The sequence below is a fragment of the Chelon labrosus genome (assembly GCF_963514085.1).
Source record: "Chelon labrosus genome assembly, chromosome: 20".
Classification (NCBI taxonomy): domain Eukaryota; kingdom Metazoa; phylum Chordata; class Actinopteri; order Mugiliformes; family Mugilidae; genus Chelon; species Chelon labrosus.
The window spans coordinates 7,327,275-7,345,631 of record NC_140353.1 but is presented as its reverse complement, the minus strand read 5'-3'; the positions used below and the strand labels follow the sequence as shown (position 1 = coordinate 7,345,631).

General features: G+C 43.8%; 3 protein-coding genes across 4 annotated transcripts; all 3 read right to left on the bottom strand.

Annotated features, from left to right (window-relative positions):
• Positions 1–309: 309 nt before the first annotated feature.
• LOC311505261 (tumor necrosis factor ligand superfamily member 10-like) lies at positions 310–4,684 on the bottom strand. 2 transcript variants are annotated; one of them, XM_084568727.1, is made up of 6 exons: positions 4,421–4,684; positions 2,673–2,816; positions 2,232–2,277; positions 2,020–2,136; positions 992–1,224; positions 310–521 (listed from the first exon to the last, which is right to left on the bottom strand). In XM_084568727.1, exons 1-6 carry the CDS (start codon positions 4,532–4,534, stop codon positions 312–314), a joined length of 864 nt encoding a protein of 287 aa, XP_084424853.1. In that variant the 5' UTR covers positions 4,535–4,684; the 3' UTR covers positions 310–311. The 2 variants fall into 2 exon arrangements, with proteins under 2 accessions (XP_084424853.1, XP_084424854.1); XM_084568728.1 differs by having other exon boundaries at positions 2,232–2,274.
• Positions 4,685–10,623: 5,939 nt separating this feature from the next.
• LOC311505797 (neutral cholesterol ester hydrolase 1-like) lies at positions 10,624–14,273 on the bottom strand. The gene is made up of 5 exons (XM_084569563.1): positions 14,014–14,273; positions 12,337–12,580; positions 12,105–12,174; positions 11,756–11,927; positions 10,624–11,675 (listed from the first exon to the last, which is right to left on the bottom strand). The coding sequence occupies exons 1-5, from the start codon at positions 14,152–14,154 to the stop codon at positions 11,055–11,057; spliced, it is 1,248 nt and encodes a 415-aa protein (XP_084425689.1). The 5' UTR covers positions 14,155–14,273; the 3' UTR covers positions 10,624–11,054.
• Positions 14,274–14,467: 194 nt separating this feature from the next.
• LOC311505795 (neutral cholesterol ester hydrolase 1-like) lies at positions 14,468–17,973 on the bottom strand. The gene is made up of 5 exons (XM_084569561.1): positions 17,755–17,973; positions 16,715–16,958; positions 16,467–16,536; positions 16,118–16,289; positions 14,468–16,040 (listed from the first exon to the last, which is right to left on the bottom strand). Exons 1-5 carry the CDS (start codon positions 17,893–17,895, stop codon positions 15,420–15,422), a joined length of 1,248 nt encoding a protein of 415 aa, XP_084425687.1. The 5' UTR covers positions 17,896–17,973; the 3' UTR covers positions 14,468–15,419.
• Positions 17,974–18,357: the final 384 nt, after the last annotated feature.

Here is an 18,357-nt window from a genome sequence, read left to right as displayed (position 1 = left end):
GCGCTCCAAATCCCACGTCCTCTGAATGCACCACATAATCCATGTTTTACTGTCGTACAGTGCGTCCCATTTACCAGCCTTAAAAACAGAATTAATATCCTGTGTGAGGTGTGACCGCGGCTCTTCTTCTGTGTCATTTTGGCCGACTGGGCGCGTCCCACCGCGGCAGCTCCACGATCCAGAAGAAGCCCTTCGCACTCTCTCTCCGTCCAGTCACGAACCTCCAGACAGCCACTCGTGTCATTAAGCAAACCCCCTGACATTAGGGTCCACCTCTGCTAACGCCTCTTTCGGTTTCCGTCCAGGTCCTTTTAGCCCACTAGGAAGGCCCCGAAGTAGCTCGCCCTCCCGTCCATCTCCATGTCGCTGGCGTTGCTGACGGTGACGAAGAGGCGGTCGGCGGGTTGCAGAAAGGCCGTGCCGGCCTGATGCAGGGAGAAGAGGCCGGGCTCCGGACCCCGAAGCCAGCAGACACTCCGAGATGATTTCATCAGCAAGATAGGTACGGTGTAGGAACTCATCTGAGGGCCACAGCAAAAAAAAAAAAAAAAAAAAAAACAAGATCAAAACCCTCATATATCAGCACAGCATTGATTTATAAGTGTAGTATCTTTTGGTTCATGCAAGGACACCGACATATTAGTGTCACTCTGACATATCTTTAGATAAGAGAGTTGGAATTTGATCACAGGATCTATTATCAGGGAATTACCACCCACAATGAAAACAGATATCAATCCACCTTGTCATGCTTGATGTCATATAAACCAACATCTATCTGAGAATGGTATTTTTTCCTCATATACACACACACACAAAAAACAAATCTAATTTAAAAAAAGTAAAGAAACTTTCATCCATGCAGAGGCTGCGTCAAAGCTACTAGCAGCTTTTTGTTGGTCAAAAAAAAAAAGTATGCAAATCTTTATAGTTCTTTAAGTCCACCTAATGCTGACCACCAATTCCAAGTACAAGGGAAATCCAATCTAACCTTCTTGTAAATGTACTGGATAAGCTCCGATGTTTCCTCCTCCTTCGCGTCCCCTTCCGTCTCCCCCGTGGAGGGGAGTCTGAAGTAGGTCTGGGCGTAGATGTAGTAGAGGCCTGCTCTGGGCACCAGGAGCTCTCCTCCCCTCAGCTCCATGTTCTGCAGGAAGGACAGACCTCTCTGGCCCTCCCACGCTCTGATGCGCTCCCCCATGTAGCCCCTGCTGCTCTGTGTGCCTGCAACGGAGCGGATAACGAACAAGCTGAGAGGCGCGTCCGGCACATGACCGCGTGGGTCTCGGGCATTCACAGCGATGTATAAACAGGCCCTGAATAATGTATAAAGTTAACCGACGACATGGTTAAAAGTGCCAGAATTATAGATGAGATCCAGCAATGCAAAATGTATATGTGGAAGATTTAAAAACACATTTCTCATAGACCTATACAGCCACTACGTGCAGAATTAGAGCATGTTTGGCTCCTCCCAGTGGCACTGTGATAAAAGACACAAACACAAAGAAATGCATGCAGCTAATCCAACTTCCCGCCTCCTTCCTCTTCCCCATAAGTTCAACACAATGCACCTCTAACAGTCAGCAAACACAGGAACTGTATTTGCACCTTTATAATAGATGCACGTATTTCCAAGTGTCTGGCAATAAGTGGCTATTGTAAATGTAAGTTTTACTTTGGTCCAAGTTTTGTTGCATGCTGTGCTGTACACACTGTCTGTGGTGAAATGATTAAAATTCCTAGAAGCAGTCTTAGGCTAATTAAGACAGTGACTCATCTAAAAGACAGCAACAGGTCACTGCAGGTTATGAGGAAGCAGCAGCTGAACATCTGCAGGTCTTGACTGAGGAGGTAACTGAATCTGAAAGCATCCCGAGAAGCCTGGAAGCACATTCCTCACCTATGGCCTCGTCACGGGAAAAAGAAAATCCCAAATCCTTTCCAGGCTCTCATTACAATTGCAATCAACTCTATACTGCATATTTTTACTTCCAGCTAAACGAAATTTCCCCTTACTCTCTGCTGCCGGAGGCTCGGTGGATGAGACAACACCGATCACGTGGGCGGCGACTTTGGGAAGAGGGACCCCTCGGACCCCGGGGGTCAAGACGGGCAACGCTCCTGTCAGCTTATCTGTGAAAACCCAAACACAGGACATTCTTTGAGGAGAAAGTCATACACACGCCTGCTTAGTTGTAATTGACGGTGAATGGTGGCATTGTTCTTACTTCTCATAGCGGTGGATATCTCACTCTGGAATCTGTCAGCCATCTTCTGAGAGGAAAGCACGGAAAGAGAGAGTGAATGGGCCAATATGTCAGTCATGTAAAAAGACATATCTCAGCTGACAATGTAAAAGTCAACAACATTCAGTAATTCATCAGGGACCGCATGAATCATCCATTCTGCACCCTGTTTCAACAAATATGGCGTGTTTTGACCCTGCTGTTACAGCAGTATCCCTCCTTAAGTGAGTCAGTGTTACTTAGAAGTGACGTGGAGTTATTCCCTGTCCCAAACAACAGTTTCTGCGTAAATGCACGTAATTAATGAACAAATCCAAAGTCTACCACGTCAGGGGCTGAGCATTCCTGGTGTTAACCGCACACGATACAGTGCAGAAATAATTAAGGCCGTTTGAGGTAAACTAAACAAAGATAAATGCAAACCTTCTCTATGTGGTAGTGGAGCTGTCGCGTGACCTGCCAACAGGGGTCGCTCTTTTTGCCATCAGCTGCTGGATCGTTGATTTCGGAGTGCAGATTTGCATTTATGAGACAGGATACGCTGCTCCGGGAAAAACTCTCCTGCATCTGTCAGTGAGAAAAAGAGAAAAAAAAAGTAGTTGAGCGGAAACTAATTTAGCCAAATCAACATATTTTTTTTTCTTCCGGAAACTGATAAAAAGTCATGTTTCCACAGCAGGAACTTTCACTGGAGACTAGGAACTTTTTTGGAAGTACTAGTGGGTTTTCTGGTCCCTGCCCCAGGGGGTAAAAACTTGTCAAACAGAAACACTCAAGTTAGGGCTTGCAGCGAGGAATGTTTCTAATTGGTGGAGACTGGCAGCCTTTTATAAATTAATCCCGCATCATTTCAGGTGGTTTGAATTGGATTTGCTACTACTGCTCGTCTCTTTTTCGCTGAAAGACCCCATTTGCAAAGCAGTGAGTCACAAGCAACAGAAGTTGAGTTGATTCTCCTCCATTCTCCATCATCTGTTGCTTTATATAAAGTTATTGTTGCATTCTTCTGCATTACCGCCACCTACAGGACTGGAGTGGAGCACGTTGTTGCACGTTAGTTGACTAATTTGGGCCTCAGTGAAAATGCGAACAAGCAGCAGTCCAAAGGAACTTTTTAGTTCCTGGGGCTGCAAGTTCCACGTACCTTTGGTGGTTCATATGCACAGCGAATGGTAAGTTAATATACTGCAATTTAGTTGTAAAGAGTTTTCTTTGTAATTTCAATCTAAAATCAAAATGCCTTATCTTTTATTACACTTTTGTATTCCTTACATCAACATAACTGGTAGTTAGCTCGCTAACTGTTAGCTTTGCAGCATTGTTCTCACAATTCATGGCTAACGACGCTAGCCTAGCCAAGCATTTTGTGTTCACAACGTCCCATGTCTTTCCATTGAATGTCTTCTATAATATTTTTTTGTACAGTTGAATTCTGTAATCAGTGTAAAGCGTTTTTAATTGGTTTTGACAATAATGTTGCAGTACCGTCCTTGTAATTAAAACACAACATTTTCAACAAGCTGCCTTTTTAAAACACCTTTAAATTTAAAAAATACTGATTACTGATGCGGTAATTTTATATTAATTTTAAGTATAATATTGATTAACGTGGAGGTCGCTGGTCGTAAATTACATATAAAGTGGTCACAGGTGTGTCTGTGATGGGGCGGGCTTTTCCCTGAGAACCAACCAATCAGAGCTCGAGACCGGACCAACTTCACGCGGAGTTTTCGGACAAGTTTTTTTTTTTTTTTCCCGCTCCAGTGTTTCTTTTAGGGTGTCACAGCCTCTCAGCCTGAGCTAGTCTCGTTTCCTCCCTTTGTTTTACGTTATCTACTCGCCCCAACTTTCTCCTTTCTCATTGTCAAAGCGTCAAAAGCAGACATTCCTGCATGGTTAGCTGTGGCCTAAATAAAATATCCCTCCTGGCGCATTTGTTTCTCTCCCTAAAAGTGTGCCCGTGGCTTTTAAAGTGAGGCAATAACGCCATTTTATGGTTTTATCTAAGCTCTTTTACTGCCTGCAGTAAATAGGTCAGTTCACGTTAATATCTTAATGTCCCTCTCCACTGCTGTCATTCAGGTTATTCTTAATTTAAAGCAAACTCAGCCCATGAAATGTGTCAGGGCATGTTCCTTAATTTAACGCATTCTCCCAGACGCGCGTCTTACCGTGTTCAGGACTTTGTTGAAGTACATGAAGCTGATGGCAACCGCGATGGTCTGCAGGAGGACTGCTGCGAGCATGATGAGCCCCAGACACTGGACAGAAATGGAAATGGCCATATCACTGCGAGAGAGGGAGAGAGAGAGAGAGTCCAGAGGAGAGGAGCAAGACAACACTTCCAGCAGGCAGGACAAGTCAGATCAAGCTCTACCGCATTTCTGTTGTGAAGACAGACAGACAGTGAGAGAAAGAGAGAGAGAGAGGGAGGGAAACAGTGCAGCGGCTTGTAGGTGGAGCAGAGAGGAGGTATGGAGGATTAACAACAGCCTCAAGATGTCACTGTTATAGGACACAAGTGAAGAGGGAGCTTTAATGCTGCACATGCAACTTTATGATGCCTTCAAGTGGTGTGGGAAAATATGCCTTCCACCTGCAAATCAGTCTTTGTCATGCCGAATTTAACAGCAACAGTGAAGATTTATTTTTTTTTCTGTGGCACTTTTCAATTCAAAACTACTTAACAAAGACAAAAATTGCAATTTTTGGGTGTTAGACATAGATTTTATTGTCATTCAGGTGTACAACAAGCGTACACAGAACAAAGTTTTATTGCATTGCCTCGGCACATTGTAAAAATATACTCATTCAGTTAGCAGTGTGCAGAGTACAATATAACATACAGAGTATTGCAGAAAACCAAATGAACAAATGATGCAGTGCAAGAGGGATATTTAGCATTAACGGTAATGCAAATAAACTAATATGTAGTGTTTGAAGTAGCCTAGTGCAAATTGTCTGTAAATTGTGAAGCGGTAGAACAGCTGTTTAACTAACTGCGGAAGTGTAAAATATAATTATATCACAGAGAGATTTCTTCATGCACCACATCACCTTTTTACCACTGATTGTTTCCAGGGTCTGCATACCCTCCTCAAATGCCTCATGCAAGCCAACACGGTTACCGTATGCCGTCTTCATCTGCTCCACATTTGGAGAGTGAAAGTCATAAAAACTGTTTGTGCCGTTTGCGCTCGAGGGCTGTTGGCTGAGAATAATGCCGATAATACAGTTACAAACTGCAGCTGCTTCGACCTACCTAAAGAAGAAGATAATTTCTTTTTGGATTTTAGTTTTAGACTTTTAGACAGATATGATACAGTTTTTAAAAGAAAAATCTTGCTTGGGTTATGCTACTGGGAGGGAATATCATGGGCAGCCCTCGACTGGTTCTCCTCATACTTATCAGATGGAAGGTTTTGTTTTAGTTTCTGTGAATAATTTGAAATAATCTGTATGTAATGTGATGTATGGGGTACCTCAGGGGTCGGTTCTAGGACCACTTTAGTTTTTTGTTTGTTTGTTTGTGCTTTCATTCCTTCACCTCTGACCCCTGCTCCATTGTTTTTTATATGCTTCCTCTTTGTCACATACTGTAATTTGCAGGCATGGTGTCTCATTCCATTTTTACACTGATGATACTGAGATCTACCTGCCTGGTAACACCTTAGCCATGTGAAACCCGAGCGCTTCCATGACATTAAAAAAGAAACGGATGAGTAACAACTTCCTACAGTTGCACTCAGACAAAACTGAACTCCTTGTGAATGGACCACAGCAGCTCACACAGCGAGTTTTACACCCGCCGGGTTCCCTCTGCAACACTTTTTGGGGCTTTTTACTATTTCACTGTATTCTAAACACTGGTTAATGGTCTTCACCTCAGTTTTATTCTCCTGACACTGCAGGTGAAAACCTTGGAAGCAGGAGCTTGAGTGGATCACATGAACGCAGCATCTGGCCAACGCTGCAAGAACGTCTGAATATCAGTGCAGTGTAGCTGGCAGATCATCACCATTTGAGCGTTTTGATTAAAAAGTCCCCTTTTCTTCTCTTTCCTGCTATTGTGAGGTGATCTGAGGGAATGCTAGCCGATCAGCGCCAACTGACCTGCCATTGTTAGAGCTTCAGTGTGGCCCTCCGCAGAAATTGTCGCAGGGGAGTCATTCAACCTCCAACCAACTTAACCTTCAGTGCTTCCCGATGGTTCCTGTGCTTTCATTCCTTCACCTCTGACCCCTGCTCCATTGTCAGCGTGAGGAAGTGAAAGTGGAGCTGGAGGAGTTCACAGCTATTGGATGCAATCAAAATGCGTTGAAGCATTTTAAACACATCCATAGCAGCACAAACGTCTGGCACACATTTTAGGGTCAGAAGTTTAAATGAGAATACCAGCAGAGGAAATGAAGCATTTTTAGTCTTGTTTCCTTCGCTGATTAAAATCTGCAAATGCGGATGAGAAAGTGATAAAAGGTTCCTGTGTTCCCTTAAGTGAGTCATTTCCCAGGCTTGTGAGAAAGCGAAGGAATGAAGAAGGTGAGGGATACCTGAAGACTGTCTGGCCTGAGGCGAGGAAGATGACACCCTGAGAGACATGCCTGCACTGTCCCACAGCAAACAAGCATTTAAAAAATATCTACCGGTTTCCTCTCATGTTATTGTTATATCTTCCTCTTTAGTCCTGTCAGCTGGTGACCTTTGACCTCTGTCAGAGGCATCCACATGCAGCAGGTCCTGACTAGCCTTAATCCTCTGGCTGTTCTCACCTCAAAGGAGGAGATAGACATCCCTCTTGCTGATAGATAGATGAAGTAAATCACATCTATCTGTTCTATATGAGGCCATAGCTAAATGACATTTAGTTTAGCTTAGCATAAAGACTGGAACAACTAGCATGCCTCCCTCGAAGCTTAATACGTGCCATGCTGAATAGAAAAACTACATTGCTGAATACATTTTGACCATAAGTAGGATCAAAAGCAGGGTTTTATTAGGATAAACATGTCACAGATTTTAACTTAAAAAGCCTTGAAAGTGGAACATAGCTTTGGTTAACACCAAAATAATGGAGCACACATGTAAGACTGTGACACGCTGAGACGAAACTATTTTCCAAACCCTAAATTTTTAAATCAGTTGCAGGAGCACAGGGGAACAGAGCAGCACGAGGAGAGCTGCTGCCTTTCTGGATGTTAAAGCAGCTTCTCCTTGGCAACTTAAATACCCAGAAGACATATAATGGATTTAAAGGACGCTCCATCCACCCCTGCTCTGCACTCTACTTGTCTTTTCCCTCCCCCGGGGCTTCTTCTTCTCCTCCCTACGTTCCTCTCACTTAAGTCATGGAATCTCCCTAAATTCCCATCTGAGCTCTACAGCTGCTCATTGTCTCACATATAAAACCAAGACCAGTGCAGCACAATGCATGCAGGCAGTTGCCAGTGACAATAAACAAAGCCAACACACACATGCACACAAGTCGACACTTAACTCACAATCCTTACTTTTTTTTTATCATCTGTAATTATATAGTTCAAACATGCGGGCTTGCAGAGAGGACTATTGACAAACTTAATGTAAGATTTCTTTATTATGTTTGATGCTTTTCAACTAAAATAACACACGGGCGGAAGCAGAATTCAGATTAGAAAAAGTCAAGCGTTTAAATTGTCACTTTGAAACACTTTAATTCCACTGGTTTCATAATGTTTAGCTCATTATCAAATGGAATGAGACACCATGCCTGCAAATAACAGTATGAGACCAAGAGGAAGCATATACAAAACAAACAAACAAAAAAATTAAAGTGGTCCTAGAACTGACCCCTGAGGCACCCCATACATCACATTACATACAGATTATTTCAAATTATTCACTGAAACTCACATAAAACCTTCTAGAGTTATATAGTTCAAACGTGGGCTTGCAGAGAGGACTATTTACAAACTTAATATAATATTTCTTTATTATGTTTGATGCTTTTCAAGTATAATAACACACAGACAGTAGAAGAATGCAGATTAGTAAAAGTCCAGCGTTTAAATTGTCACTTTAAAACGCTTTAATTCCACTGGCTCATTATCATATCACATTAAATCTCAGTATCATCAGTGTAAAAATGGAATGAGACACCACGCCTGCAAATTACAGTATGTGACCAAGAGGAAGCATACACAAAACAAAAATTAAAGTGGTCCTAGAACCGAGCCCTGAGGCACCCCATACATCACATTACATACAGATTATTTCAAATTATTCACAGAAACTAAAGTAAAACCTTCTAGAATTATATAGTTCAAACATGTGGGCTTGCAGAGAGGACTACAACACACAGACAGAAGGACAATTCATATTGGTAAAAGTCCAGTGTTTAAACTGTCACTTTAAAACACTTTAATTCAACTGGTTTCATAATGTTTAGCTCATTATCATATCACATTAAATCAGCTGTGTTCAAGTCTAAAGTGCGACAGCATGAAATTGCACTTTACATAGGTACAGTAATTAAGTAAACATACTCACAGAGATGATTACTTAATGTGTGTTTCTACAGGAGAACCATAGATAGGATATAAAGATCTTTTTATCTCTGTATAGAGTCAATGTGGCCAGGTCCATGTTGTGACAGTTTCAGCCCAACAGGGGGCAGTGTTGCATTGATTATTAGTGACCTAGAAATGAACTTTGCTCTGAATAAAAGATGGTGCTGTTTGAAAGTTTAATGTGTTTAGCTGCATTAGTAATGCAGAGTAGAGAGCTGCTCATGAGGGCGCATGTGTTCTTTTTTAGACAGTTTGGCCTTCAATTTACGGAAATATTAGTGATTAGGAGAAGAGGGAAATTAAATATTAGCGACAATCATTACTTTTTAAATAGTTTCCGTCCTCAGAATAATAAGCATGTTAGTTTGGCATATGTTAACTATGAATAGATGGAGCATTTAAATAATACCCGGAGGACCTGCTGAAAATTGGCACCAATTTGGCACCATGAACAATCACTGATTTGCTCATTCAAGCTTTATTTTTATGCACGACTCTCCAGTCACGCCTCGTTTCTGATAAGATGCATCAAGTTTTTCTACATTTTCAAGGCCAGTGTTTTTCCCTCAAAGCTAACCCGGATGCACTCGAAGAGCAAGAACATGACAACATGAAAAATACACCTCACCTATATACACACAATGTGCTCCTCCTGCACTGAAATAACATGTTTTCACATCTGACTCATTTCTAGGCTTCTGCGTGCTTGCACTGGCCCTTAGCACAGTGGCAGTGTCCGACAGCCTTCATCAGCCACACCCGTGAAGGCGTGAATAAGAAGCGTGGCTGGAGGCCGGCAAGTGTTACCGCACTCTTGCAACAGAAGCTCACCAGGTCTGCTTTTATTTATGCATTAATGAAACTTGATGAAACTGTTGAGGAACTGGAAATGATGCATGCCGTGACACCGTATCAGGAAGGCAAATTTTTTTAAGTAAACAGAACAAACTGCATTTGTTGACACCATTCATAAAACAGCAGTTAGAACATTGAGAAGCCTGTACAAATATCAGTTTATGTACATAGGTCTGGTAGGCTACTAGACCTAAGCTACTAAGATGTTCTAGGAGTGGTTTGGAGAAGTGTTGACCCAGCAGAGTAGATTTTATCTTTCTGGAACTGCAGCGAATGCAACTTCTGTAGCTCATTGATGTTCAGGCATTCAGATCACAAGACATTTAACTCACCGTAAACCAAGGGCAGATGCATAAAGTGTATCAAACCAAAGTAAACCAAAGCAGCGCCTTCAGTTAGCGATTGTCATTTGTCAGGAAGTACGCTGCCTTTCGTTGCAAGGCAGGATACTCCACAGTAAACATGACGAACACCTCATATTTAAAGCCTTATTTTGAAATCGCTGCAAAAATCTGCTTTGATATTTGCGCTTTGAGCTAAATGCTAATGCCAGCATGCTAACAAGCCCATGCTATTGACATGCGCGTCGTGTTGAGCAGATACAGCAATGTTTACCATGCTCACTCTTTAAATTAGCGTGCTAGCATGCTAACATTTGACAAGTAGCACTAAACACAAAGTTCATATGGGTGTGTTGGGAGTGGTACTGCTGGTCAACACACCCAAATTCAAGTTTCAGCTTGAGGAACCGCCAAAATGTTTCGAGGGGAACTTGGTTGTCTGTTCATTGTTTTGCAAATCAATTTAATTTAATGTTTCAATGAAAACCTTAAATGTTGGTGCACATCGGGTCGCCAAAGTCAGCCTCATCCTCTGTGCAACAAGTCTGTCTGTGCTAAAATATCATGGCAAACCTTTGAATAGTTGTTGTGTGTTAATAGCGAACATTACTAAAACTGACATCGTTAAACATTAAACCGCTGCAAACACAGACTTCTGAGGCTCTGACTTATTAAAAAAAAAAAAAAAAAACAGAAAAGCAGCAAAGTGTAAAATCAGTTTCAGCAACTTTGCCACATTTATTACTCATATGTTTGCAGTGTGGGTGTGAGTGTGATTAGTGTGCCGTGCCTCCCTGCAGAAGCCGCCGTTGATTAATTCATCCATTAGTGCAAAGCTTGTGGCCGTGAGAGTATTTTTATGAATTTATTAGTAGTTGGTCACAGTGTCAATGTTGCCTGCAGACTGTAAACTGTGCACATGAGGGCCCTGAGCTTATACTTTTTAACAAAGGAGTACATTTCCAAGCCCTTTAGAGAACAGTCACAAGGCAAGGGCTAGTGCATTTGTTTAAAGTGAAACACACACGCACTCGTTCCTCACACGCACAAACACGTACACACTCTTATAAGTTGTTCTGCAGCCAGTTGAGGTAGCCTCTCAGCGCCCGCTTCCCTACGTCAAACTCCGTTGGCCAGGTTACCATGCTGAAACAACCGTGGAAGCCGTCCTCGTAGTGGTCGCTGGTGACTGTGACTCCTGCGTCCTGCAAGCGCCGGGCGTACATCAGCCCTTCATCCCTCAACACGTCGTACTCACATGTTAGGACGTATGCACGCGGGCACTTGGCCAACACTTCGGGCCCGGCGAGCAGCGGCGCCGCCCGTACATCAAGCAGCCCCGGAACCTCCTTCAGAATCCCAGGTGATCCTTTTTCGACGACGACAGGCTTGTGGTTCTTCTTGTATTTCTGAGGAAGGAGGGAGGTCCAGTCGTGCCGTGACCTCTGCTCCGGGGTGAGAGCTGAGTGCTGTAAGGCGCTGTGGTTGTTCGCTATCAGCTGGGGCTGCAGGGAGAGGTCGGCGCCGAGGTACTGCAGCCAGAACTGCACCATGACGGACCGGAAAAGGATGGGCACGTACTGGTTATCCACGTAGGAGGGCGTGTTGAAATCCAGAGTCTGGAGCACTGGATATATCAACGCCTGGACACTGAATTTCACGCTCATGTTCTCATCTACGGAAATCTGGGGAAAAAACATGATGCACGTGAGACCACTGTTACACTACACAAACACAGAGACGAATGCTTGTGTGCGTACTCTACCTCCTGTGCGACAGCAGCAGCCAGGTTCCCTCCGGCGCTGTCTCCTGCCACGGCGACACGTTCAGGGTCGATCGCATACTTGGCCAGAACTTCCGGAGACAAGAAGTGTTTGGCAGCGACGAGGCAGTCTAAATACGGCACTGGAAAGTGAACCTCTGGATACAAACGATACCTGCACACACAGAGGTCTCGAAGCTTAATGATTCATACTCAGCCTGTGAAACAACTTGTGTGATATATCACATGGCTCTGTGGAGTGGAGCTCTTCAAAAAGTTATTGCATTTTCATGCCGTCTCCTTTAGTTGTGATAATAAGACAGTATAATGTGACAAGAGGAGAACCACTCACTCAACAGATACCACAACGGTGTTGAGCTCATCAGAAACTCTTCGGTTGATGGCGTCATACGCCCCCTTCTCTGAGAAAGTGAAAGTTGGAGAGATGGAGGAAAAATTATGTTTCTCTGATATTGGATCATCTGCACCAGTGCAAAGAAGGTTGCAATTATTATGACTCAAATTCCACAATCTGACAATGCTACTCCATTATTCCTAAAGACAGCGGCCTGGTCTGTACTCACTGGCGGAGCCGAGGGCCCAGCCACCTCCGTGGAAGTACATCAACCCCCTCCTGAGGTGCCCCTCCCCTCCAGCCGGAGGCTCGTAAACTCGCACGGGGATGCCGGAGAAAGCGACGTCGCTGACTTTCACTCCGGGGATGACGCCCGTGCCAGCCTCGGCGCCCCGATAGCCATCTAAGCCCTCTGTGGACTTCCTGATGGACCGGATGTAGTGGTCGAACCCCAGCCAGTGCTTCAGAGTGGCCTGATGACAGAGAAGAGAGGGGAGAGCAATCATCTCAGTTTGTTTTTTTCAGGGTGCAAATAAAAGATTTAAAAGTGCAAAGCAAACAGCAGATAGGAGAGAAGGAATTTGAAAGAAGACAGTTTATGTCTTGGCAGACGTCTGGGACACGACTGTGACCGGGTGAGACGGTCATCCTCCTCTCAGTGCCACAAGACACCGTGGTAGTTCAGATTCAGGCAGCAACAGCCTCGACAGCATTTCATAATAGCAGTTTATGTTCAGTTTCAATTCTACATGCAATGTTGAAACAAAATCCCCCCGTGCAGCAACTTTTGCACGTATTGTAATTTAGTTGCCTCATCTGACCAAAGCTGCGACACAGTGTCTTTCACTGCGCAATCAGAGGGTGTAATCTGAGTTTTAAAAGCCTCACAACTTACTTCACATTAGCTGTAATTTATTTTTAGTGCATTTTAATACATTGTTTTGGGAGTTTTATCCTGATTTCTTATTTTTCTTTGACACTGTATCACAAGTTATTGTGCAGCTTTCAGTGAGCTACACACAATCATGTTGTTCTGTGTGTCCTCATAGACTAAAGACAAACATTAGAATAAACTAGAATGCATGCACGTGTTCAGGCCTGTTATTTTACCCTCTTCTTCTACACAAAAAAAACACACTTAAAGTAGAAGTCGTGCACTCTTTTTGATGTTGCAAATGAGCGTATTTAAACTAAGGTGGAGTGTTTCCACCTCATTTCTTGCAAACAGATAACGCAAAGCAAACAGTTGTTGTGCCACGTCCTATTACTGCAGCAAATAAATCACAGCCAGTGTGGCAACAGGTCACCGGCGGCGGTTGTGCCACTTTCAAAATGTAGGACAGGGGTGAAGGTGAAAGATTTCGCCGCCTTCACACGGGCAGCAGAACAAAGGTTGCTCTGTGGCACCGTGACAATCACACAGTTCACGCTGTCAAACGACCAAATAAGCAATTTTGCAAAGTTTTGCCTCAACTGTGAAGGGCATGACATAAATCCATGACGGCACATGACGGTTGGGCGTCTGAGGACATGAACTTGAATAGATATTTCCAACAGCAGCGGCTGTGTGTGTTTTTAGGAGTTTAACTGTAAATATCAAGGGCTGCGGCCCCCTTTCAGGATTAAAGGCACCAGTGTGTTGAAGTTGTGTTGACATAATCCAACTCAAAGTTTCAGAAATTAAGGTTCAAAGTCTAGCTCCTGTGTGTGTTTTAGGAGGTGTGTCTTTTATCATTGCCATAAATCTGCAGCTATTGGTGCAATAGTATTTTTTTCCTTCTATACAATGCAGTGCATGCATCAACCTTTTAATAATAATCAATAATAATTGTTGTAATTGAGCACATAGAAAATCATCCTTATACCTCGCATGCATTTGTCTGACCCCCCCCCCCCCCCCCTTTACCAGGTGCACGGTTGTTCTGAACGTAGCATCCAGCAGCATCAACTTCCACGGCTCCTGGATGCCCTCGGGCAGCGGGGTGTAGATGTAATAAGCCAGGGCCACCGTTAATAGCACGGTAACTACGAGCGGCAGCAGCCTCATCTTGGCTCAGTCAGCCTCAGTACCCGCAGCAGTGACTCCAGAGGATCCAGACACGCAAGCACACACTGCTGCTGCTGCTGCTGCTTTCTAATCTGTCACATGAGGTCCGAACGCGTTTTACAGTAAGTAAACGCTTCCGTTGAGGATTTTCAAAATAAAACTCCAAAATAAATAAATAAAATAAAATAAAATTCAATCGTCTTTTAAGAGAATAAAAAATATCGTTTGAACTTTGCAATCAATAAATGTGGCTTTAAATAAAAAATAAGGGATTAAACATAATTAAACAGTATATTGAATTTGTATCAGACAATTTATCTTTATTATATTAAAACATGTTCAGGCATTCAGATCACAAGACATTTACTCACCGTAAACCAAGGGCAGATGCATAAAGTGTATGAAACCAAAGTGAACCGAAGCAGCGCCTTCAGTTAGCGATTGTCATTTGTCAGGAAGTACGCTGCCCTTTGTTGCAGGGCAGGATACTCAACAGTAAACATGATGAACACCTCATATTTAAAGCGTTATTTTGCAAAAATCTGCTTTGATATTTGCGCTTTGAGCTAAATGCTAATGCCAGCATGCTAACAAGCCCATGCTATTGACACGCGCGTCGTGTTGAGCAGATACAGCAATGTTTACCATGCTCACTCATTAGATTAGCGTGCTAGCATGCTAACATTTGACAAGTAGCACTAAACACAAAGTTCATGTGAGTGTGTTGGGAGTGGTACTGCTGGTCAACACACCCAAATTATGGCAAACCTTTGAATAGTTGTTGTGTGATAATAGCGAACATTACTAAAACTGACATAACTAAAGTGTTAAACATTAAACCGCTGCAAACACAGACTTCTGAGGCTCTGACTTATTTAAAAAAAAGAAAAAAAAAGAAAAGCAGCAAAGTGTAAAATCAGTTTCAGCAACTTTGCCACATTTATTACTCATGTGTTTGCAGTGTGGGTGTGAGTGTGAGCACTAATGCCGTGTCTCCCTGCACACGCTGCCGTTGATTAATTCATCCATTAGTGCAAAGCTTGCGGCCGTGAGAATATTTTTTTGAATTTATTAGTAGTTGGTCACAGTGTCAATGTTGCCTGCAGACTGTAAACTGTGCACATGAGGGCCCTGAGCTTATACTTTTTAACAAAGGAGTACATTTCCAAGCCCTTTAGAGAACAGTCACAAAGCAAGGGCTAGTGCATTTGTTTAAAGTGAAACACACGCACTCGTTCCTCACACGCACACACACGTACACACTCTTATAAGTTGTTCTGCAGCCAGTTGAGGTAGCCTCTCAGCGCCCGCTTCCCTATGTCAAACTCCGTTGGCCAGGTTACCAAGCTGAAACACCCGTGGAAGCCGTCCTCGAAGTGGTCGCTGGTGACTGTGACTCCTGCGTCCTGCAAGCGCCGGGCGTACATCAGCCCTTCATCCCTCAACACGTCGTACTCACATGTTAGGACGTATGCACGCGGGCACTTGGCCAACACTTCGGGCCCGGCGAGCAGCGGCGCCGCCCGCACATCAAGCAGCCCCGGAACCTCCTTCAGAATCCCAGGTGATCCTTTTTCGACGACGACAGGCTTGTGGTTCTTCTTGTATTTCTGAGGAAGGAGGGAGGTCCAGTCGAGCCGTGACCTCTGCTCCGGGGTGAGAGCTGAGTGCTGTAAGGCGCTGTGGTTGTTCGCTATCAGCTGGGGCTGCAGGGAGAGGTCGGCGCCGAGGTACTGCAGCCAGAACTGCACCATGAGGGACCGGAACAGGACAGGCACGTACTGGTTATCCACGTAGGAGGGCGTGTTGAAATCCAGAGCTTGGAGCACCGGATATATCAACGCCTGGACACTGAATTTCACGCTCATGTTCTCATCTACGGAAATCTGGAAAAAAAACACTATAGTGAGACCACTGTTACACTACACAAACACAGAGACAAGTGCTTGTGTGCGTACTCTACCTCCTGTGCGACAGCAGCAGCCAGGTTCCCTCCGGCGCTGTCTCCTGCCACGGCGACACGTTCAGGGTCGATCGCATACTTGGCCAGAACTTCCGGAGACAAGAAGTGTTTGGCAGCGACGAGGCAGTCTAAATACGGCACTGGAAAGTGAACCTCTGGATACAAACGATACCTGCACACACAGAGGTCTCGAAGCTTAATGATTCATACTCAGCCTGTGAAACGACTTGTGTGATATATCACATGGCTCTGTGGAGTGGAGCTCTTCAAAAAGTTATTGCATTTTGATGGCGTCTCTTTTAGTTGTGATAATGAGACAGTATAATGTGACAAGAGGAGAACCACTCACTCAACAGATACCACAACGGTGTTGAGCTCATCAGAAACTCTTCGGTTGATGACGTCATACGCCCCCTTCTCTGAGGAAGTGAAAGTTGGAGAGATGGAGGAAAAATGATCAGTTTTGATCATTATGTTTCTCTGATATTGGATAATCTGCACCAGTGCAAAGAAGGTTGCAATTATTATGACTCAGATTCCACCATCTAACAATACTACTCCATTATTCCTAAAGACAGCGGCCTGGTCTGTACTCACTGGCGGAGCCAAGGGCCCAGCCACCTCCGTGGAAGAACATCAACCCCCTCCTGAGGTGCCCCTCCCCTCCAGCCGGAGGCTCGTAAACTCGCACGGGGATGCCGGAGAAATCGACGTCGCTGACTTTCACTCCGGGGATGACACCCGCACCGGCCTCGGCGCCCCGAAAGCCACTCAAGCTCTCTGTGGACTTCCTGATAGACCGGATGTAGTGGTCGAACCCCAGCCAGTGCTTCAGAGTGGCCTGATGACAGGGAAGAGAGGGGAGAGCAATCATCTCGGTTTGTTTTTTCAGGGTGCAAATAAAAGATTTAAAACGGAAAGGGGAGTCAGAAAAGTGCGTCGGTGCAGGCAGATAGGAGAGAAGGAACTTGAAAAAAAGACAGTTTATGTCTTGGCAGACGTCTGGGACACGACTGTGACCGGGTGAGACGGTCATCCTCCTCTCAGTTCCACAAGACACAGTGGTAGTTCAGATTCAGGCAGCAACAGCCTCGACAGCATTTCATAATAGCAGTAAATGCGAGCAATTCTACATGCAATGTTGAAACAAATCCCCCCCCCCGTGCAGCAACTTTTGCACGTATTGTAATTTAATTTCCTCATCTGACCAAAGCTGCGACACAGTGTCTTTCACTGCGCAATCAGAGGGCGTAATCTGAGTTTTAAAAGCCTCACAACTTACTTTACATTAGCTGTAATTTATTTTTAGTGCATTTTAATGTTTTGGCGAATTTTATCCTAATTTCTTACTTTTGTTTGACACTTTTGTTTATCACATGTTATTATGCAGCTTTCAGTGAGCTACACACAATTATGTTGTTCTGTGTGTCCTCATAGACTAAAGACAAACATTAGAATAAACTAGAATGCATGCATGTATTCAGGCCTGTTATTTTACCCTCTTCTTCCACACACACAAAAAAAACACACTTAAAGTAGAAGTCGTGCACTCTTTTTGATGTTGCAAATGAGCGTATTTAAACTAAGGTGGAGTGTTTCCACCTTATTTCTTGCAACCCCCCCCCCCCCCCCCTTACCAGGTGCACGGCTGTTCTGAACGCAGCATCCAGCAGCATCAACTTCCACGGCTCCTGGATGCCCTCGGGCAGCGGGGTGTAGATGTAATAAGCCAGCGCCACCGTTAATAGCACGGTAACTACGAGCGGCAGCAGCCTCATCTCGGCTCAGTCAGCCTCAGTACCCGCAGCAGTGACTCCAGAGGATCCAGACACGCAAGCACACACTGCTGCTGCTGCTGCTGCTGCTTTCTAATCTGTCACATGAGGACCGAACGGGTTTTACAGTAAGTAAACGCTTCCGTTGAGGATTTTCAAAATAAAACTCTAAAATAAATAAAATAAAATAAAATTCAAACGTCTTTTAAGAGAATAAAATATATAGTTTGAATTTTGCAATCAATAAATATGTCTTTAAATAAAAAATAAGTGATTAAACATTATTAAACATTATACTGAGTTTGTATCAGACAACTCATCTTTATTATATTAAAACATTATTTTTCTAGATTTTAACCTAATTCAAAAATAAAATGTGTTTTGAGACATAAACTTTCTTTCTTACCCATCTCTTTCTTTCAGATTTTTTATTTTATTTGTTTAAATTTGACCACGCTACTTTTA